At 35.1% G+C, this 24,434-nt stretch overlaps 1 protein-coding gene across 2 annotated transcripts in view; it reads right to left on the minus strand.

Moving 5' to 3' along the window:
* Positions 1-24,434, minus strand: part of LOC145668960 (DNA-directed RNA polymerase II subunit Rpb4-like) — a 48,858-nt gene that overhangs the window by 11,947 nt on the left and 12,477 nt on the right. The window contains exon 2 of one of the 2 annotated variants that reach the window (XM_081737253.1): positions 7,328-7,508. In XM_081737253.1, the coding sequence (XP_081593379.1) occupies positions 7,328-7,508 (181 nt within the window). Of the gene's footprint in view, positions 1-7,327; positions 7,509-19,214; positions 20,771-24,434 lie in introns of those variants that run through there. The other variant, XM_081737252.1, reaches the window with a different exon arrangement.

Raw genomic sequence — 24,434 nt, forward strand, 5'->3', positions numbered from 1 at the left:
TTTATTTAGTGTCGTGATTGTTTACAGGTAATTCATTTTCTATTACTTTGTTCCTGGGTTGGCTGATTTAAACCAAGGTGGCTTAAACCTTGGTTTAAACCAGCTTAAAAAAAAACTGGTAATTAAAAAAAAAGCTTTAAATCGTGTGAACTTCATGGTGCCATTTCCACATATCAAACCATCTGCATTAGTTTTATTCTCCTTTTCACCTTTTAATCAAGGCATACCGTGTTCAGTTTTCGGTCGAACCACACTCCTTCTTTCAAGTGTAAACCAAATAGTGGTTCGGATGTCTTTTAAGCGAAAGTCTTCTTGATAACCTCGGTATTTCATAAGGACGTTAAGCCTAAACATACGAAACGAAACCAAATTGTGTAATTCTGCTTGCTTGAATGCCTTTTCTTTTATAAATAAGCCAAGGTTGCTTAAATGATATTGATAGAAATTGGCAAAATTTATCGATTGTCTACGTAGCTTTCAACATTAGCTTGGATTGGACTTTGTTTTAATTTTATTAATGATATCTACATACTAAATCTGTAATGTAATACCTCAATTTTAGCGTACTGATTATGATACGCTGACCTTAAAATTGTCCATGCAAATGCATTTAAAGTAATAACCGGATTTTCCCAATGGCTAAGGCGGGAGTTTCCGGATTTATTTACAATTCTGTATAATATTTTTACTTTGTAACTGTTTATCTTTTTCTAATTCTGAAATGATTCTTGACAACTATATTAACAAGTAGGCATATGTTGAGTCGGCAGACTCATCGCATTTGTGGCTAATTAGTCCCGGTTTTTGTGTCCAAGTGAAGTACAATTTCTCTTGAATGTAAGCCGAGAAGCAGTTTGGATTCCGCTTTAAGCTTATGTGACCCCTTCCAGCATAATCCTGTTATTGCATAATAACACCAAGGCGAAAAAACTTATTTCTGTCCACATGTAATATGGATACATAAAGCAAATTATTATTTAAAAAAAAAAAAAATTCTTTCAATAAAAACCATGGGTTTGCCAATCCTGCTTTGTTCCAACTACATATATGGGTTACTGCGTGTATACAAGAAAGCTATTGTGAACACCAGAATGAAAGTTCTTTTCATTTACACATCTCTCTGCACTGCAAATATGTATTTCCAGTCACCGAACGTATCTAATACGCGTGAATGTCTTTGACAGTTGAAATCAAGGTGATAAGGAGAAAGTAGTTTCTCTCTGAGGGCACTTTAAAATTAGTAATTAAATAATACTTGAAAAGATATGTTCGTTCTGGTTCTTTTAATTGCCTTTCCTTGGCTTTTTCTTACTAATTAACATAATACATAACTATGAATTCCATTTCTTCATATTTTATTATATTCTTTATCGACTTTCACAAGCATCTTAAGTGTAAGTGAAAAGATTCACATATACATTCAAAAATAATGTAGGGCTATTTCTATATTATTTATAAACTATACATGAATTATTTTATCAAGATCACAGGTGCAAACAATAAAATTTGGAGCCATAGACCGAATCAAGATATACACCTGAAAAGATTGAAAACTTTTGTTTGGATGCCAGTAGAGATGCAAGGGCTCGGAAAAAAAAACGGCTTTTTTGAAAGAAAAAAAAAACTCGGTTTTTTCTGCTTTGCTTTTTTGCTTGGGAAATTTTGGGCTTTTTTGAAAATTCTGCTTTAAATTGATAAACCAGATTTTGTTTCGCTTCTCTATAACACAAAAAGTCATTTAATTAGTGGTTGATGCCGATAATAATATAAAACCTCGAAAATAAACCATGAATTTCGAAAAGATATTTCAAACAGTTTTACTTCTCAACATATTTACATTATGAATTCCAAAGGATTAACCAATGTATATAATAAGATTTTTTTTTAACTTCCTACATACAAAAGTAAGCAGGGTTGGCAAGAACCATGGTTGTTTTTGAAAATGCCAAAAACCAGTTTTGGGGGGGATGTTTAACCAGGCTTTTTTGGTTTAATCCAGGCTTTTTTGATTTATATATTTTGTTTTATGTATTTATATTACATATTGATAGAAATAAGTTTGTTTCGCCTTGGTGTTATTATGTAACAACGGAGTTATGTTGGAAGAGGTCACATAAGCTTAAAGAAGTCCGGTCAGTAAATTTCTTAAATTGAGAAACTCCCGCCCTAGCCATCGGGAAAATCCCGTCACTGCTCTAAATGTAAAACAATAACGGAAAAATCCTGTTATTGCTTTGCATGTAAAATTTAAAGGTCAACGTATCATAATCAGTACGCTAAAACTGAGGTATTAAATTACAAATTTAGTACGTACATATCATTGAAAGTGCAATCCAAGCTAATGTTGGAAGCTACGTAGGCAATCAATAAATTTTGCCAATTTATATCAATATATTTAAGCAACTTTGGCTTCTTTATAAAATAACAGGCATTCAGGCATGCAGAAATACACAATTTAGTTTCGTTTCGTATGTTCAGGCTTAACATCCTTACGTAATACCGAGATTATCAAGGAGAAGACTTTCGCTTAAAGTTACATCCGAACCGCTACTTGGTTTACGCATGAAAGAAGGGTTGTGGTTCGACCGAGAATTAAACATGGGACACCTTGGTTAAAAGGTGAAGAGGAAATAAAACTAATGCAGATGGTTTGATGTATGGAAACGTCACCATGAAGTTCACACGATTCGCATTTTTCGTACCTTTTATTTTTTTTTTTTCGGTTTAAACCAGTTGTTTATTTAAAAAAAAGAAGAAAAACAGCTGGTGTAAACCAGCCAACCCTAAAAGTAAATACTAGTTTTAAAAAAAATACTCAAATAAGTAGCAAAATTCTATGTAGTATTTTTACTTCAAAATATTCCATACCCTCTTTTTGGAACAAAATAAAATTAAAATAAAACATAAGAAAAATACTTAGATTTATATGATACACTTAAAGGCTGCACACCTAGAGCTTTTGGTTTTGTATATTCTTGAAATTCTACAGTTTTATATAAGCACCATCACGGTTTATTCAGTCCTCAAGTTTTCTGTATTTTTAACAAGAGGGATTGAACATGAAGGATGTGAGATAAGAACATGGTAACCCATAATTTTACTATTTTAAGAAATTAGAAATTTTCTGCTGCACAATCCATTTTGAAAGTCGGAAAGCTGATTTTTCACATAAGTCTATACATGAGGGATTAAACGAAGCGGTATGCGTTGCTGCCTATCTGATGCTGCGTAACTCAACAATTGAAAATTTGTTAGTTACCATGTTCTTGGCTCACACCCTTCATATCATTATGGAACTCTCCCCACCCCACCAACACACACACAAAAAAAGGACTACGGAATATATTTAAGTTAAGATAAATACAACTGCACAACAAACATGATTGACTGGAGCTTTTGCGCTTCTATCGAGAAGTCCGGAATTCAACTCAGCATTCGACCATTCTGACAAAACTTTTCTTCATTCCATCTATGAAGTAGAAATAGTGCGTGTACTGTGAGTTGGCTGACTTCATTTCTTATTGTTTTTAAATCGTTATTATTACTAATTACCAGCAGTGACGGTTTTGCGAGGGTTAGGGGGGACGGTCTTTCGGACTGAAGCCTGTTCCCCAAAATTACGGAATGTCTAAAACAAACGAAATATCTATTAGTTATGCCTTTACTCATAAACTTTAAGCTGCCGTCAAATAAAAATTACGAATGTTTAGAAAAACTAAACATTAGTCAGAAAAAAACCCTCCCAAAATACTTTTCTAAATCCGACACTGATTCTCAGTATAAAATGATCTTCACGGTTGTATCCGGAAGATTATCGCTAAATATATAAACGAAACGAAATACAGTATTAGTTATGCCTGTACTCATAAGCTTCAAGCTCCTCCCAAATAAAATTAGGACATTTTAGAAAACGAAACAATCAGAGAAACCTGTCCCAAAGTACGTTTCTAAATCCGCTACTGATTATTTGTATAAATTAGTATTCAAGGTTGTATTCTGGAAATTATTGCTAAATCGTTGCACAGCTAAAGTATAACAGAAATGTGGAAGTACGGTTAGACGGATATATTGAAAAACGTACGCTTTGACGGATATATAGAAAAACGTAAGTTTAACTTTTGCGCTAGAAGCTAGAGTATTAAGCTCTTATAAATGAAACACAGATGACAAACTGAAATGATCCCTAGAAGAAAAAAATGTCGATAATTCAAAAGTTAAAATAAAGTTAAATAGCCTTTAAAATTGCCCTCAAATACTACATTCTTCATGTTAGCTTTAATTCGTAAAACATGTGCTCCATCCATCTTGATGGTGAATTTTAGAGCGAAATATGGCATTTAGGTCATGGAATTTTTATCTAACTATAGAATATAAGAAAGCTATTTAGATAGAAAAATCATGAAAATGAAAAAAGCCAAAATTTCCAAAATTCTCGTTTCTTTCCCAAAAAAAAGCCGGCTTTTTATATGAAAAAACAACATAGATTCAAAAAAGCCGGCTTTTTTACATCTCTGGATGCCAGTAACAGAAGGAAGATAATGGAAGGTAACTGCAATATTCGGACGCACTATTTTAGAATTATTCAAAGGAATGAATAAAGAACACAAAACTGTAAACTTAACACTACACCACATACGTTAAAAGAATTAAACATAACATCAGTAAAGAAAACATTGAATTCGTTAAAATAAATAAGTACTACTGAATACTTAGAAGCAACATTTGCCAAAAATTATATAAGGTAATACAATGAATATTTAACTTAGAGCAACTGTACTGTTAAAATAAACATTGCAACCTTATCTAGAATTGGTTACTGAACTTCCATTTATAATACCATACAGAATTAATAAAAGTTATAAGAAATAATGTATTGAAGGCGGTAAAAGCAAAAGTTATTAAGATTAACAATCAAAGACCTAACCAGTATATACCTTCCATAAAACAAACAACATTAGATATTTAAACTCAAAATTAGAAGAAAAGATATGAGAAAACCTAATAAACACTTCGAACAAACATAGACATTATAGTTATATTTATTGCAATAGCTCTTAGTTCACTTGATTCTAAACAATCAAATGTGACTTAAGTGCACCGTTCATATATTGTGTAAATGGTGCACCTGGAGCTATAATAAACATTTGGGTTGTTATAATTAGTGCCACTGCTGTCTAGAGTTAATTTTTTTTTTTTTCTTTCTAATACAGCACGATCAAGTTAATTTTCGGTTTGAGAGTTAACCCAGTCGAACGACAACAAGTGAACTCTTTTGAACAAGGTGTGTCCTAGACTGAAAGATATCATATTGTAAGATTCCCACATGTCTTCACAACAGTAACAAGGAGGACCTTGTCCATCATCGCCAACATTCGACAATGACGCAGTGGCCAGCTGTCAGCAACATTTGGTATAAAAGAGGAGAGCACACCTTAGGAAGTATCAATTTCGCCCGGTTGATCGAACTATCAACTCTCTAAGAAGCCTGGTCATTGAGAAGTTCCTTCCTACATTCTCTAAGACGCCTGGTCATTGAGAGTACCTTTCCTACACGCTCTAAGACGCCTGGTCATTGACAGTACCTTTCCTACACGCTCTAAGACGCCTGGTCATTGACAGTACCTTTCCTACACGCTCTAAGACGCCTGGTCACTGATAGTACCTTTCCTACACGCTCTAAGACGCTTGGTCATTGACAGTGCCTTTCCTACACGCTCTAAGACGCCTGGTCATTGAGAGTATCTTTCCTACACGCTCTAAGACGAATGGTCATTGAGAGTACCTTTCCTACACGCTCTAAGACGCCTGGTCATTGAAAGTTCCTTTCCTACACGCTCTAAGACGCCTGGTCATTTAGCTCCTTTTCCTCCCTAAGACGCCCAGTCATTGAGAGGCACCTAATCAACAAATTCTCATTTCCTCTCTAAGACGCCTGTTATTGAGAGTAACCTAAACCTAAACGCCCTAAGATGCTTGGTCATAGGGTTCCTTTTACTTCCTTACCTACATATTTAGAGAAAATTTTACTTATTGTAAAATACTTGCATTAAAGAGGAACTTTTAATAAAAGATGGTGCTAAAGTCCAAATCCAGGTATACTGTATTTTCCTCTACCCTACCAAAAAACGGTAGAGGCGCCGGGTACCCATCCCGGTACCTCTCACAAAATGAATATATTCGACCGTGATTCGATCATTCAGATTATGTGATTCGGTTACGTAATTTACCTGGGACATTTTGGAAGCCACTTTGATTATGATCTGCACGGACACGATCATACTTATTTGTTCTGCCACTTCTAAAACCAGAAAGACTGTTATTAGTAGAACTAACTTACTTGTTATAAAGCTTCCCTCGGAAGGAAGGAAATATTTCCCAAACGCCTGATTATATATACAGTATTATTGGTTCTAATTACATCAATATAGGTGTTTAAATTAATACCTGAATAATGTTCCACAGGTTTCATAAGATCATTACCATTACGAGTATTTACGGGAACATTACATGAGGTTTCGTAGAACTGTTGTTCTCTAATAATGACGTAGCTAATACTATCAAAATTATCTACACAATTCACCAAAAAGGTCTCATTGCTCACTATGCCTTGAGTATTTGTACCCGGAGTACGAAATGTTCCCCTATCATTTTCTTCACGGTATGCTTATAAGTCATAAAGGCTTGCTCCATCGGGGTAACATTTACGTTTGGATATTGAAAAAGGCCAACTTTGGCTACAGACTAGCAAAATGTCCATCTTTTCCATCTTCTTTCTTTTACACCGAATCATTACCAAGCACATCATTGCGTATTTTTGCTATATTATGCTTTGCCAGTCTCGATTTTTCTGCTTGGAGACGTTTAATATAACTGGAGTGTTCTTTACGGTGAATTCCAATCGTGTGGATAATTTATCCAATATAGATTTGCCGCAATTCACATGGAATACATTATACTCCCGTGTTCTGAGGCCTAAATCACCTTTAACTGGATGTAAGCAAGGCCCTGAGTATGGCAGGAAGTTTATGAATGGTTTGTATCCCATGCTCTGCTTCTCAGAAATCAATGAACTGGAAACCAAGATAGTACAGGCACTCCTAAGATTTCTCAGAAATCAATCGACTCAGAAAGGAAGATGTTGCAAGTTTTCAACTGCCTTAATACTTCAATATCTGACCATTATTTACAAATAATAATAATAATAATAATAATAATAATAATAATAATAATAATAATAATAATAATAATAATAATAATAATAATAATAATAATAAATGTGCACTGTGGTTCAAAGTAGGAACTACTATTAATCGTTACTGATTTTTACCTTCTGACAGCTGCTATGGTTTCCCTGTTTTTGAACTTTCTGCATCGATTGGTATAGGTTAATGTTTTCATGAAGACTTCCGACAACTCCTGTTCTTCTTCAGCACTTTCATTTTGGGCCTTCCTGTGCTCTAACAACATGTGAACTTCAGAGATAAGAAGAGTTTCTGCATTCTCAAACTCTGGAAAAGTAAATGGATTTTATATTTTAAGAACAAATAGTGGAAAAGCTGTATCCGAGTTGCTATGTAACATATAAATTTAATTATGATTTCTGGTGTTACTAATAATAATAATAATAAATTAAGACAACGTTGTATCGCTCTTGAAGCTGAACATTATCTGGAATGAACAGTAGCGCTAAGATAATTTAAAGGGCGAAAAATGTGTAAAACATTATGAAAATATTTAAGTAGTAAAAACTACGTAACTGGACTAAGTCAAACCCTGCTCTCCGGTCTATCGTGTCAAGCGTCAGTACTGTTCAAATTTGTAAAATCTGCATTCTTCTGATCTCCGAACTCTGATTCTCACTTTGAGCCATGGACTGGAACAAGTAATAATGCGAACTACGGATGCTGAGCGTGGCATCAATTCAATTCCTTCAAGCTTCTGGGGTTTATTCCGGGTCGTTCCAGAGATAAGAAGTTTTATGTGGTCTTAAGGGTTTCGGTTTCTTATTCACGATGGCATAAATTTACTCCAACTGTTCGGAGTACAGGTTTACACTGGCAGTTCGAGTACACGGAACAAACTTAGGGATTTCGGTGAGCACACTATCCGGGGAAAGGGTAAGGAAGGAAGCGGCCTGGGACCTATAAATTAGGTACCATCCCGGCATTTGCTTGGTGTGAATGAGGAAAACCCCATTCAGGATGGCTGGTCTGAAAAAGCTTTTTACACTTTTTCGACCGAGTGCTCCCCACCGGGCCGAAACAAACTTGTAGTGAATTACACAATAATAATTCCATCAGACGCAAAGCATCACTTCGTGTTCGAAACGTCGTGATTGGCGACACATTCCGTCAACTGGCCTTTACTTGACTCTGTTTACACGTTATTGTTATTTTCAGGAAACGCAAGTCACTCGGTCTGTGCCCAAGCTGTGGTCATTTCGTGAGGAACATCAATTCGACACCTACGTAAGCTTTTCCCTGAGTCGTGAAGATGACAAATCACATGGACTGTATAATACTTAACTTAATCTCATAACCTCCGTGTGCCAGTTGTCGAAATTCTATCTCGCAAACATTGCAGTCAATAGTTTACAGCCTATCTGAGCTTTGCTGATCAGCGAGGTTCTTGAAACCACAGAGAACTTCTTCAACTACCTGGTTGCTATATGATCAACCACCCTTAACCTTTCACACAACAATTGTTTTGGGTTGCTATCGCGACATTACGGTCCAGATGGAATTTGTATGGCAAAATTTTCGGAATTAGATCTTACTTTAGTTGCACATTGATCTTGTAGATGTCAAATTACACACGGAAAGCAGCACTAGACAACTTTTCAGGTTACAAGGTACTATTATCTATATCGTGCTAAAGAGCGCGTGTGACGGCTTAAATTGCTTTGATTGCATGATTACAGTACGTAAACTATGTACTACGTCAATATTGCAAAATTTATGACTCATGCTTATATGCGTGCAATTGTAAACATTCATTATTATTATTATTATTGGGAAAAATTATATAAGCCGCTGACCTCACGATTGAATAGATGACAAATTAGTCAGTAATAAATAATCTCGAAAATTCTCGATACGCCAAAAGGGCCCAATACTCTTTCCAAGAAAAAAAAAAAATCGCTAAAAAGAAGAAGTGAACAGAAACGACGTGTACATATATTTTGATTTACAGTCATCAAAATAATTAAAACTCCCATGTACTATGTAACATCCGAGTTAGTAATACTCAAGGTATATGCACTGCGACAGTCTTGTGTTAATATTGTGTTGGATGATAGTGAATAGTATGGGACGCGGTGCAGTATACTAACCATGAGGCTACATGAAGTCCTGGTTTCATTGGACATTAAATCATCACACTTACACTGGCATACATTACGGTGACTTGCAAGCAGTACACAAACTAAACAGACGCTGTCATTGTCCAAGTAGTTAATAATACGAGGTGTGATCAAAGGATACAGTGAAGGATTTTATTAGAAACAAAGTAATAAGCTTACATGGAATTTGATTTAATCTCCTTCAAAGTACTGTCCTTGGCTAGAAATGAACTTAAACGTTGAATTCATGACTGCAAGGCTTCTTTTGGAAAGGCATTCAGTTGCTGTCGTGGCCTTCTCAATGTCAGGAATGGAGTAAAAACGTTTTCCTTTAAGCACGATTTTAATTTTTGGGAAGAGAAGGAAGTCGCATGGTACTAAATCTAGTGAGTAAGGCGGATGTGGACAGACGCGTGGAACACTTTTTCCACCCAAAACTTGCAAATCAAAAGGAAGGTGTGGCACGGCGCTTTTTCGTGGTGAAGAAGGAACCCATTTTGCCCATTTAATCGGTGGTTAAAATGCTTTTCGCGGGCCCATACGAGATTGTTTAGTTCTTCGGAAAGCTCTCGAATAGCCATTCGTCTGTTTGAACAAATCATTTTTGCCACTTTTTGTACGTCTTCATAAGTTTTTGACGTCAAAGGACATCTTGATCGTTGCTTGTTTTCAACCGACTACTTGCCGCTTTTGAATCGCTCATATAACTTGTAAACAGTCTTCAATGACACAGCTTCTTTGCCATTTTTTTTTTCTTCAGCTTAGAACAAAACAATGTTGGCGCGCGACACTCTTAACACGTCCTCACTCTTCTACCTCTGGAAGGCAACTAACATGTCACAACTTGTTCAAAATCGACACTGATTGTACCAAAGGTTTACACTACCGGGCTTACTAGTTGAACTGGATACATCGATAGACGGCACTGTGCAATTAATTCACCGTACTTCTTGATCACACCTTGTAATCATTAACTTCCCACATTTATGTTAATTTGGCTAAAGGAAATGTATGATTAACTGGAGTGATAATGAAAGAATTAGGAAAATAGGGACACAAAGATAATGAGGGGAAACAGACTCCCAGGAAACTCATGAACACTATTAACTAACAATCACCTACTATGTGATCTGGGAGCAGCAATTGTATTATTACGTTACTACGGTTCTCGGTAACCTAACCTGTTGCCTTTGACTGCCAAACAACAATGAAGACCTTCACACACATATATTTCTACTTTTTATTCAACTTAGTCCCTTTTTCACAAGAAAACAAGTTATTGAAATCCAGATGATCACTACACTAATTTAAAACTTTATATGGCATTTATATGTAAAAGTTAAGAGAACTTCGAATTTTTGTAATAACTTTTTTATTTCTTGACAAATCACAACACATTTTAATATAACAAACAAATGATATCTGAAAAAAGAAGTAGTTTACTATTTGATGCTATATGTACCCTTGTGGACGATTTCTCGAAGCTTGAACCGGAACTTCCGGAAAAGCGCTTGTCCACTACTTTTTGCCACTTCTTTTAATATTTCCGATTACTTTTATTTGCATATTGTGCATATTCTTGATGAAAGTATGTTCTTAGCCATTTCGCGTTTAACTAGAGCCCAAAAAATGCTCAATTGGTCTAGCCAGAGGAACTTTTGGCGCCTTCTCGTTTTTGCTGCTAAACTCCATACCAGCGTCAGTAAGCGCGCCGCGCACTTTTTTCACATAATGCAAGGATGGCATATCGGACCAAAACACAATGTTATGTCCGATGAATTCTTTTGTATCCATAGAATCAAAACCTTTTCAATGTACTCTAAATATCGGTCACCGTTGATTGTCCCATCGCCCTTTTTATTTTATTTTTTTATTTTTTATTTTATTTTATTTTTGTATATTTTGAAATTAGGCGACCAGATTTCTTCTTTCTTGATGCTTCACCAGTCTCCACATAATTGTCCAATATTCTATGCACTGTACTATAAGGATATTCACACTTAAAAGGTTTAAAGTTACGCGGGCACTGGTTCTTGTAGAATTGGGTAAGACGCTCGCGGACAACCTTGGCCTGTTCGGCTGTGATTCGCTTCCCATTCATGTTTATGCACTTACACTTAATGTACACTCGTCAGATACTATGACAAGCAAAGGGTGAAACTTTCATTGAGATCGAATGAGTCGTTTTCGCTTTATGCATGCTTTTTGCCAGTAATCTTAACTTAAATCGCACTCCTTATAAAATAATCTATGATGTTACCTTTAACATGCGTTTCACACAACTTCATTTGTTTTCTTTTTTTTTTCCTTTTTATTTAACCCACTGACACATTATATCAACTAATACAATTCTGCCTATACACGTATCTGAAAATTGTGTTACAATCTGAAGTCACAGAATTCAATGAATCTATTTATACACTAAATCTCAATTCTTATCGAGATTGCCTTGGTCAAAATATAACGCTGGGAGTTATGTTATGTAAAATTACTCGAACACGTTTCTTCCAACTGCTAATGACGTTTTCTTCAAAACTTTGACCTCCTCTGCGTTATGTATGGTTGTACCTAGATATATCGTTGTAGATGTCAATTTTCTTTTAGATTATTGTAAAAATAAAGCAAGAGGCTTTGTCGACCGAAAAGTAAACAAATTCACTTTCAAGAGAGTGAAAGACAGGATATGAAAGTGAAAACATCAAAGTAGAAATAAATAGATAAACATACAGGTGAAAGGACAAGAACTAGAAAATATATAAACTGACAAAAATGTAAACAGTCACACTGGATTAATCTTCGGAAGCGACAGGAATAGCTAGTCTATCTATCTTTAATTCAAGAAGTGCCAAGTTATCATGGTTAACATCGTACCAACCACCTTATCTTTTGTACTCTAAGTCAAACCTTTACTTATCAGTAGGTCCCGGAAGTTGAGGAAAAATCTTTTTTACGAGTGCCCAAGACAAGGCTTAACATAATATACGTTCATTTTGGGTGATTGTAGGCCAGAAAATGCTGGATTTTATTTGTCCTTTTTTGCCTTTTTCGGCGTTTTTTTTTTGTTTTGTTTTGTTTATTGGTCTTTTTTTTTTTTTTTTTTTTTTACTTTATCTTTCGACAGTAAATTTACTGACCATTAACTCGAGTCACCACCACCTCTTAAACATCTTTTCTTTAGTAAAGAGAATTAAAAGATAAAACATTCTTCAACAACTGGACTGATAAGACCAGGTCTGCAATCTCAAGTCAGATAAGGAGGCGTAAGAATGTCCTCCAGCAAGGGAGAGGTGAGAGGGGTAAGTTTTCTTATTTTAGTTTGCACTTCAGTTTGTGGAAGAAGGACAGACCTTAACCTACCAGAAGCTTGTATTTCTTGAGCATTATATTCATTAAATATGTAATTCTGATTAAACTGTCTTATTTTTACGTCCTTCCCCCCCCCAATTTTTAGGTCCTTTTTTTATATTGATATTTTTAGGTCTTTTTATAGGTCCTTTTTAGGGAATTTTTAGGTCTTCAACTTCCGAGCCCTACTTATCAGTTATATGGAAAACACATTACACAAGAAGTTCATGATGCATGGACGTCTCTCCTCCTCGATAGACTTAACTTATTCAATTTCTAAATTTAATTTGTAATCTATGTTTATTCAATGTCAGATTTTATAATTAATAATGTAAACCTTCCTTTTCTCAAGTAAATAAATATTTTCTCTTCATTAGCAAGACTTACACTGTCTTATTAGTATTACGGAAAAACGATCGTAATTTCTACCTTCATTTGCTACATGAAGTATCCATACGTTTTGTTTTGGATAGGTGGTAACCCCACTCACCAGAATAAATGGAAGCTGTTCGAGTAATAAAGGAAGTGGAAATAGGCGATTAGCCAAAAAAAAAAAAAAAAAAAAGGAGCCTCAGTTTGTAAGAGCCTTCGCAACATAATAAAGAAACAAGTTTTTATAAGAGGTATGCCAACTATCCAAAAACACTGTAAAACACAAATTTTCGTTGCGTTGACGCAAATCGCTACATAAAGAGGCTCACAAGATGTCCGAGACAAATCCCAGGGACCCCAAAACGCACTGTCTTTACTCGTGTAATTTCCCTTTAACCTTCGCTCCTCAAGAAACTGATTACTCTAGAGGAAACTGGTGTTATCTGGCAACCCGTTCGTATGTTGTGGATGGAGTGGAGCGAAGGAGAATGCCCATATAACTACACGATTCTCACTTGACAAGTGGTATCTTCTATGTTATTTTATCGAAGATCTTAAGGAAGCGAGACAGACTACAAAAAGAAGTTAGTGGCTGTTTCTAAATACATAAAGTTCTCAGAATCTTGTATCATTGAAAGAAGACACTAAAGCATAAAATTATCAATATAATTGTTTATATTATAATAACTTTACTTTGTAATATTCTAGGGCTACCGCGGATAGGCCCGGTAGTCCACGAAATAAGCCACTGTACTTCATATGGTTTACATTAATACCCTTTATCATCAGCGGTGTGATATGAGCACACTATGCTACTTAATTAGATTACATCGTGAACTTCCCTCTGTAGAATATTGTACAGATAAGCGCAAGGGTTGAAAAGGATTTCTGCTCTTGAAGCACTATGCGTTGTGAGAAAGTGTTCCTTCTTAACTTCGTATTTCACAAACCACAACTGAGATTATCTTACTAATAACGGCATACTACACTATGTTCACGATTTAGTAAAACAAACGGAACTAGCACTGGTAGAAAATTTGGTCACTGCAGTCGGTAACATTAATAATGTATATTTACATTCTCTCTCTCTCTCTATTTTCATATCACAATAGACTGCTGTAGAAACAAACAAAGCAGCGAATTCCTGCTTTCATTACTGTTGAAAGATACTGACCGTTGTAGTTTATGTTTTCAACTTCTTAAATAAACGAATTAATTGAAACTGCATATTTTAATTTGTTCGGCTTTTCAAGCTGAAAATTTAATCAAATTTGTCCTACAAAACTTAGAACTGAGCAACGTAATGGTAGGATGTTTCATTTTATTTGAGTTATGCAATTCTAACGAGTGAAAAGTCTATTCACCGTGCGATTAATTTTGCAGAGTAGCGGAATACTAGTCACTGAAAAAGGGTTCAGGAAGCCTTGAAACCATCTGTTTTAAGATTAACACAAGAATGTTGAAAGCGAAATGCTTCTAAATTTGTTCATATCGCACTGCTGATGAAGGGGATTCGTCGAAACAGTCTGTAATATTAATTTATGTAAAGTACTAATAATAAAATCACGTACTTTAGCGTATTTGTATTTTACTTAATCGTCGATCATTTCGATGCCATACTAACACCTTTTATCCAGATGCGCCTCTTGAATTACGAGGAAGGATCAAATAAAATGGAAATCTTACCTCTTATTTTTGAACGTAGTCCCCTTGGCGGTGAATGGAAGTATTCCACCGTTTCGGAAGTGCATGGATACCACGCTGGAAGAATTCTTTTGATCCAGATTGTAACTACTCGTGCACCGCATTTTTTACCTCTTCATCACTACTGAAATGCTTGCCTCCCATTGCTTCTTTGAGTGGTCCAAATACATGTGTCATTGGCGGGCAAGGAACTGGTGAATAGGATGGATGAATGGGACACTCAAATTTGATGTCATCGATAGTCTCAATGGTCAAACGGGCAGTATGCAGTAGGAGGACACATGAGGACAAGTCTTCGTTGTTTACGTCTGATTGCAAGGCGAAGTTGACTTTTCAGCAGGTTTGAATACGAGGCACTGGTTACTGTCACTTCTTTTTCCATGTACTATTCCAAAATTACTCCCTTCGCATCCCAGAAGAGAGTGAGCATGACCTTTCTTGCTGATGGATGAATGTTTTTTTTTTTTTTTTTTTTTTTTTTTTTTTTTTTTTTTTTTTTTTTTTTTTTAAATTTCAGCGAAGAGCTATGCCTCCATTTCTTCCTTGCCTTTTTGTTTCTGGTTGATGACGCTGAACCCAGGTCTCATTGCCTGTATCAATCCTGCGCAGAAATACATCACCGTCAGCGTTGAAACGACGCAAGTTCTCACAGGCGTCGACGCGATGACTTTTCAATTCAGCACTCAACTGACGTGGGACCCATCTTGCAGACACCTTATTGAAATGCAGAATACTATGCACAATGTGTTGAGCTGAACCAAAGTTAATATTAATGAGTGTGATTTTTTTCAGCGTAACACGCCTGTTTTCCTTTACAAGCTGTTTCGCTAACGTAATGGTTTCGTCGGTCACTACGCGGTGAACCTGTCCCGGGCGAGAAGCATCCTCTACAGATGTTATGCCACTTTTAAACTTCCTACATCACTCGTATACTTGCAGCAGGAACAAATATGAATCACCATACTTTGCTACCATCCTACGATGAGTTTCAATTTGGTTTCACATTTTCACTGCTCAAAAACCGGATTATCGAACGCTTTTCTAACGCGGTGCATGTGGACATTGGGGCAGCCATTTGGATATTGATGTTGCCGCCTTCGTCGTTTCTTCAGCAACACTTTGCCACCTGTCGGTCATTAAGTGCAACTCAAGGCATACCACTGACACATATCGAAGCAATCGTGCAACTTTACGGCATTTGATAGCATTTTTAAGGTTTCCATTTGATCCTACTAGTTGAGATGCTGAATCTTACATTTTTGATCTTGTGTGTGTATGTGCGAAAGGAAAACACACAAGATCAAAAATGTACGATCCCAGCAACTCAACAAGTAATTCAAGGTGTGCGTCTGAAGAAGAAAGAAAGAAAAAAAAAATGTCAGTATGGCATCGACACGATCGACGATTAAATAAAGCACAATACGCTGTGGTTTCCACCATTTTTGGGTTGATTTTACTGAAAATCCATGACATTGCAATATACTAACTTGTAACTTAAATAATAACTTTTTTATTAACATACATTATCGTAGTTGAAGACTATGTGCTTCTATGAAATAGTGATTGTGTAGTACTGAACCTTGTTGTCAGTGAAAACGTTGACTGCGAAAGTCTGGCTCAAAGCTGATTGTAATGAATTATTAAATGCTTCCTTATTTTTAAATTCTAAAATTTAGTAACACCAACCCAAATTGCATGATATTTAATATGGATCAATTCATTTCAAGTGATGCAGAAAAAAATAATTGGCATCGAATGTTAAATTTTTCAAAAACCGCAATTTGAGAAGCGAGCAAATCTCAGGGTTGAAATCTGTTTCCAATAAAGCACATTTCGGTAACTACAAACCCTTAAAAAATTAAGACTTGAGATTCATTCCTTCTTGGGTTTGATAAGCCTTTCACAACTGAAAATTTGCCATTTTCGATGTCAAATGTTTACTGATCTTAGGACCCTTTAGGATTCCCATTTCATTAATTGTACTAGCCATAATACTTAGGATGTTTCTTTCTGGAAGAAAATGGTTTTTGTTTCACTAAGCTATGGTTATCCAATTCTGAGTAATATAAGTTAACACAAACCCTTATAAATGCTAGAATCAGCGTGCACTGTAAAACAAAAATGGCTGCCGTGTGAGAACCAGATGTTTCGTCCCTCTTAAAATATTTTATTGATTTAACCCTCTTAAAAGATTTTATGTATATCCTTCTTTAAAAACGTTATTTGTTTCTCTTAATTAATTTAGTAACTATTTCTTTGTTCGAATGTATGCAGTCCTTGTTTAAAAGTAGAAAGGAGACGAATTCCAAGATAGTATAGTGTGTCCCATAATTTAAAGTAATATTTTACATGAACTACTTTTACTTTTCTTAATTCTTGTACAAATTCAGGGGAGCCGTTTATGAAAATGTATGACTTCCATCACCAAAATGAGATTTATTAAGCTATTGAAAATCAAATAGGCCTATATATAACCTTTGCCATGAAATAATTTATAATATAATCTATTTTATCATTTCAATAATGTTAATTAGCAGGAAACCTGCCATTCTGTTTAGATGTGAGTTTTTATTTTTATTTGATGGGTTAGATGTTACTGACAACAATGAAAGGTAAACTTAAAATAGGAGTATCTTCGCCATCCTGTCCCTTCTGAATACAATAATCGAGACTATAACTAAGAGCAGCATAGCCAACAGTCAATATGAATCAGCCGTAAATCTCCGAAAATCCTCTTTTCAATACCTCATTTGAAAACTTATATAGGCCCTTTCTTTCACTTTTACATTCTTGATTTCTAAGACAGAACTAGTTTGTTTTTTCTGTTTCTAGTTTGCCTTTCTTTTCTTAACCTAAAACCATTTTAAAATTAGAAACTATCCTGTTATTCGTAAATAAACATTTCAGATACACGATCCAAAATGGCAAACATGTCTTACATTTAAAATTTATACATTAAAAAAAAAAAAAAAAAAAAAAAAAAAAAAAAAAAATCATAGACTAAACAATATTACACAAAAGTAATAAAATTTAAATAATGTTCATTTTCAACTACTAACATATTAAGGTCACTTTAACAATCGAGTGACCAATGTTGAACCACTTGATGCAGATTGACCCATATGCGCCCAATATTATCGTTATACAAGTTTCAATCTCTGATTTTTATTATTTTAATGAGGTAATGTACAACAAAATTCATAACGCGTCTGCTTATAAGTTGTTAAGACCATGACGTCCTAGGATGATTGACAAGGGTACAATCTTTTATATGTTTTCAAATATACTACCTTATTACTCTTATTTTTTTCGTGCAGATTTACTATACGGATCCACACACAAATGCATGAAAGACATGCATCTTCTCTCTGTATTTACATTCTGTACCTTAAGGAATCACTTTTGAGGTATGCACTTACATTCTCTGCTGCAGATTCACTTTAAGAGGTCTTCTGCAAATACACGAACGAACCTGTGCTAGGGGGCCACTAAAAGCACGAATGGTATTTTAACAAAACATAATCAAGCGAGCAAGGAGAGTTAGAAGTCCTGCAGGGGTCGTTCTTTCCTACCTTTACCACAATTTACACAAAAACAAGGTGGCCACTAAAAAGCACGAATGCCACCTTCACAAAACATAGCCGAGCGAGCGATGGGAGTTAGAAGTCCAGCAGGACTTGGTTGTTTCCTACCTTTATCTCAATTTAGACAACCTTTCATCTCTCCCAATATCACGAAGTTTCGATTTTTCCCTGCACAGATACTTATGCATACATCACTTTTCTTTTTTATCAAGGCATTACTCACAATTCCGGAAATGGACATAATTAATAATCTTCCAGTGTAAACGTACTACATCACCAAGATTTCAAGGGTCCCGCTTCTTAATTCTTCACATTCGTATACTCTGATTCACCTTCAATCAGTTTATACACTGTGCATAATGGCTGCCTGAGCGTGAATGTTTGCGTAAAATGTTACACTTCATTTTCACTTTTTTTAAGGTAGCAATCCGTGTCGGACGTAAAGCCACAAACTACTTCGATTGCTTAAAAGTTGTAATTTATCTTACGCAATATTAGTTGTAATTTATCTTACGCAATATTAGTTGTAATTTATCATAAGCATTTCACAAATCACACATTTATCTGTAATTACCTTATGAGAGAATACATGGACACCACCTTTGACTCATTTTTTATATTTTCCACGTAAATACGCATCTCAGAGGTAAGTGCTCACCATATTTCCATTATTTACACACTACTCTATTAAAATATTATTAGAAATTTCTTTTGTAAATTTTACAAATCTACGAATTCGAATAGCAAATCTGCACTATTTTTTACCTATCTTCTTCTACTCACCTGCAATATTTCTGCAACGTCCTGGGAATGTTTCGTTGCATCAAACGGAGAACAGAGTAATAACTTTGCTAAGTACTATCACAAACAAAACTTCCACTTTAAGGGAAATAAAAAAGTACTGAATAAGTTTTTAGGAACCAGTTCACGACTTTTGGATAACTTAAAATATATTTTTCTTTGAGCAAAATGCGGCTTCCATAGTTAAATAAATTCACTTAGTTTTATGTTTTAAGGCAACTACACAAAAAAACTTAAAAAAATAACTTTTTAATACGAGGCGAGTCAAAACTTGTTCGAACGTGTCTTTCATACTACACTTGATCACATTTTTTTTTTTTTTAAGACGGCTGATAAATAAGCTCTTCTTTAAGTAAAAAGTCATACAGTTTGCGCGTCTTGTTGACGTCTATCTTGATCAATGGTCTTGCCTGTGCCAACTTCAGGCCATCACATTTCTTACACTCATTAATCAGTAGGGATTTAAATTCTAAATAGGATTCGGGAACAAGGCGCACTAGGGAACACAGTTCGCGTTCTTGAGGATTTAACTTTTCGTAGCCCGGCAAACCAATAATTTTTAAAGGAGGTGCAGGTCTTCTGTAAGTAGTTGTTACGACACTGCCTCCTTCTTTCCCTGTAACCACAACCGGTAAATTTCTCCAAGACATAGCATGATGCAGAAAATACGACTTCCGGTCCTTTCTTCGTTCCTCCCGTTGTTGTTTCAGTTTATGATACAATTTACAACTATGGAAATGAGTAATACCGTTTTCTCTATATTCTTGTAACTGAAGAATAATATGTTTCAACTCGTTTTCATAATGGAGGCTTTCCATTAGCATGTCAAACTCCATCCCGCTCATCAGCTGCATGAACGGAATTAATCGATCACAAACTGGTTTCGTTATTGTCCTATAATAAGTATGAAGCCACGACAACGTTTTTCTCATAAAAATAAGCCCGTGTTCACGCAAAATTTTGTATCGTCGAGCCCGTTCTTTCAGTCGTCTGTTATAACTTTGCACCACCGCCACTTGGAGCGCTGTAACAAGTTCATAATCTTCGTCATTTTTATCACATAAATCTAGATCTAAATCAACCAATTCCAGTTCCGCACTGTTATCATACTCAATTTCAAAATCTGATCTAGCAGCATTATACCCAGCCATTGCCTTGTATCCGTAACTATCAGGTAAGAAACGAGGTGGATCTTCGATACCTAACTGAAATGTATTCGGTGGGGGTCGGGATACATTTGGACTCTCTCGAAACTTTGGGAATTCCGCAATCGGGTTTTCAATGTACATTTGAACATAATGTGTTTCACATTCTTGGGCCGTTTTAGTCTGAATTCGTCTTGCAATATCGCTCCAATTACCGAACCCACACTCCAAAATCGAGTCAGTTAATTCCAACTCTTCCCGGGCTTGCCATGAGTCTGTCAACAACGGGAAATCGTTCTTCACGATTATGTAGCTATGACTGTTTTCGTGCCATCCAAATTCCAAGCCTCTCGCAAAGCACGGTAGACACAGATGTATTGTGGGGATGCACTCAGCACATCGGATGTACGGCTCTTGTAAAACCATCGCACACCCAGAACATGCCGCTCCGTCTGTCTCTCCGACTACCGTCAGGTTCTCTGGAATGAAGATTAATATCTGTCTCAATTTCCTACTTTACTTACATGATTCAAAATATTACTTTCTCAAAGTATCAAAAACAATTTCTAAATATTGAACTACATGGTTTAACACTGCTTGTTTATGGTCAGAACAGACGGAGCGGCATACATCGAGTCGTACACAAATACCGTAGTAGGGGGCAACTCAACAAAAATTGAGAAAATGTCAGGGTTCAGTATCTGACAGAGATTAACCTGTTACAAGAAAAGAAAAATTACTGGTGCATTTTTTACTAAACACAAAATGCTCTAGCAGGGTTGGCTAGTTTAAACCAAAGTGGTTTAAACAGGCTGTTTTTTTAAACCAACTGGTTTAAACCAAAATACGAAAAATGTTCGTAAAATCCTCATGAATACACATTTGTGAGTTACCTCATGTCACTCCTGCATATTATTCGTATTATATTCAGACCTAAATTCCCCATCCATTACTCAAAGAGATTATACTACAAAAGCATTCTTCTGTGATTTTTTTATAGTTTATTATTGCTAAGCAATTGCAATCAAAGAAAAATTCTAAATATTGTTTAGTTTTAATAATGTTTACTATTGATAATATACATTGAAATACCGTACGAGGCATTTACTGAAATCAGAAGTATCTTTGGTATCTATTTATGTATAAATGGGTCAGAGCGAAAGTGGACTCTATTCACTTTTCTTACTGATATGCAAATTAAGTCGTTGTATTTCTTTAACTTGGACTAATAAAAATCGTAGTGAACTAACTTAGACTTAAATAGTCCTTCTGTACTCTGCAGTATTTTGAAATTGTTCATATGTAATTCTGTATAATGGTTTCACTTGTGCAACTGTTTATCTTTTTGTCCTTCTCAAATGACTCTTGTAATTATATTAAAAGTATGTAAAGATCAGTACAACGTATCAGGAGTCCTTCGTGAGTGAGTCGGCAGACGTATAGCATTTGTGACCAATTAGTCCGGTTTCGAGTTGAAATGGAGGACAATTTTCTTCGGATGTAAGTCGAGAAACAGTCTGTACTCCGCTTTAAGCTTATGTGACCCCTTCCAGCATAACCCGTTGTTGTATAATAACACCAAGGTGAAACAAACTTATTTCTGTCCATATGTGATATAAATACATAGAGCAAATTATTTAATCCAAAAAAGAACTGGTTTTAACCAAAAAAATTTTTTTTGTTTTTTTTAAAAAAACATGGTTTTTTCCAACCCTGTGCACTAGTAATTTTTGTTTTCTTGTAACAGGTTAATCTGCGTCAAATATTGAACCCTAACATTTCCTCAATTTTTGTGAAAAGTCATCCCTCGTTACGGTATCAAATTAGGTACAAGAAATGTGTTAAGTCACAGCGATAGTCGAGACTAAACAATAGATTCCTATACACAATTCTTCCCTGGAAGGGTTCTTTAATTGAGAAGACGCATAGACTTAACATACAGAATTACTACTACTAATAATAATAATGTGCGTTAGAAAATTATTTTTTATATCAGAATATTTTCAAAAAGAGAATAAACAATATTTTCATTAAACCTTTGAGACACGTCATCTTTAATATATAATTACAAATGTATAATTATTGATGGAAAACTACTAAATATGTACCTATAAATGTACAGCAATTAATAAATGTTGCATTTAAAGTACAATTTGGTACCTATAGATGTATCCCATATATAAAGATCAAGAGTCCGATTAAATTAGTCCAGTTATTCACTAAGTATTGCCCGAATGCATATGCTGATGTACAATTTTATCAGGAGTATTCGTAAATTCATAAGCACTTACGAAATAAAACCTCTTTGCGAATTAAAATACACAACAATGAAAACACAGGACCTAAGATACGAGCAACCAAACTCCAAAATCCTTTCACTTGCGTCATTAGCTACCTTTACTTAATGCAGGACGGGGAATTCCGATAAAATCAAAAGTAGTGGAAACGAAAATGGAAAAATGTTGGAATTACGCGTGCATCGAGAATTTACCATTAGATCGTTGATCCAAGTGCATTCTGTGGATGGTTCACCAATGTGATATTCCACTGTACAAACGAGAGGAAAAGATAATGCGCACAACTACAGAATCTACAGCTACAGTTTAAAAGTTTCTGACACATCATTAGTGGAAAAGACAGGTAAGTTCCTAAGTTCGAAGCCAGCAATTATTAAAAATGCACTTAACCACATCTGGAATCATCTTTAGAATTTTCATTTTAAACTTTTATAAACTAACCTGGTCCAACCCAGGGTTTGCCCAAGTGGGCCCAGCCCGAAAAAACCCACCTGAGTTTTTGACTTTTTTTTTTTTTTTTTGCTAGTATATTATTGGTACAACTAAGGTGATCACATTGAAAGTTATTTTTATCAGTTTTTGAACTTTCTTTGGGCGAATTATATGCTTTCACGTTAAGGTATAGAACAACATTCAACGTAAGACCTTTACGAAGTTCTGAATGCATTGAATGAATGAATAAAAAAAATCACCTTAGCTTGAGATAATTATAGAACAAGTTAATGTATGGATTATACTTATAGCCTATTTGAAGTAAAATAAGCAATTTTATATTTTAGAAAATACTTCAAGTGAATAGTGTGCTTACTGACTCGGCGCCGCCGAGGGATGGACTTTATCAGTCATACGTGCCAGTACTAACAGTAAATATGTAAATACATTAGTAAAACTATTAGTATTATTTCATACCTTTGATGGTAACAAAAGTATTCAGTAAAATTTGGTTTTCCAACAACAACAGTTTAGTTTAGTCATTCGTTGCTACTCTTCAAATAAGCATTCTGTAGAATCAACACCAGCAATAGCGTAAAAACTCTTGTCAAACTTAAGAAGCTTAATGCTCGGAGCGCCGAAGACTACGTAACGCTTACTATTTTAAGTGCTGAATTCAAACTTTAGTACTAATGGAAGTTTGGATGTACAGTAAAGGAAGCTGCATTTTCAGGGAAAACCCGTCGTGAAAGAAGTGTTCGGGAAATTCCCCCAATTTGAACCCACAAAGTATCGGAAGTGAATACTTCAACAATAAAACTATTTATTTTACGCTGGAAGATATTTAATTTCATTTAAGACATTTTGAAACATCTATTTATTAAAATGCTACAATAGCAACTAAAAGTGCCCGAGTTCCAACCTATAACTTTAGCTATCAAATCTTTCATTTACGGTTGTGTGTGATTTCACGTTTAACAGAGACAAACAGATTAAGTATTTGTACTTTAAATAGTCTAAATTAGTCAACTATATATTTTTCATAAAGTTTATGATATGAAATTAGTGTTCAAAACCTTTGTATTTTAATAAGCCTTCTCCAAAATGAATGCAAATGAACTATACTGCCATCTTTGGAGTTCTTTTAAACTATATGTTTCTGGAAATTTATATGTTTGTGGCCAACCCTTTCGACAATGAGATCTCGGAAACTACGTCTAGAAAGATGACGTTTTCACTGATCGATTGCAAATTTTGCGTAGATTGTCCAGTTCTAATTGAATATTTAAAAAAGACATGGACATTATTTCTTTATTACATTTTTAGGGTATACTGGAAGCGTTGAAATTTATAAAAAAAAAAAAAAAAAAAAAAAAAACTAACTAACTAAAGCATCATATCCTACGCGTTTTAC

Source organism: Thermobia domestica, chromosome 13 (assembly GCF_964235325.1).
Source record: "Thermobia domestica chromosome 13, izTheDome1.hap1.1, whole genome shotgun sequence".
Taxonomy (NCBI): domain Eukaryota; kingdom Metazoa; phylum Arthropoda; class Insecta; order Zygentoma; family Lepismatidae; genus Thermobia; species Thermobia domestica.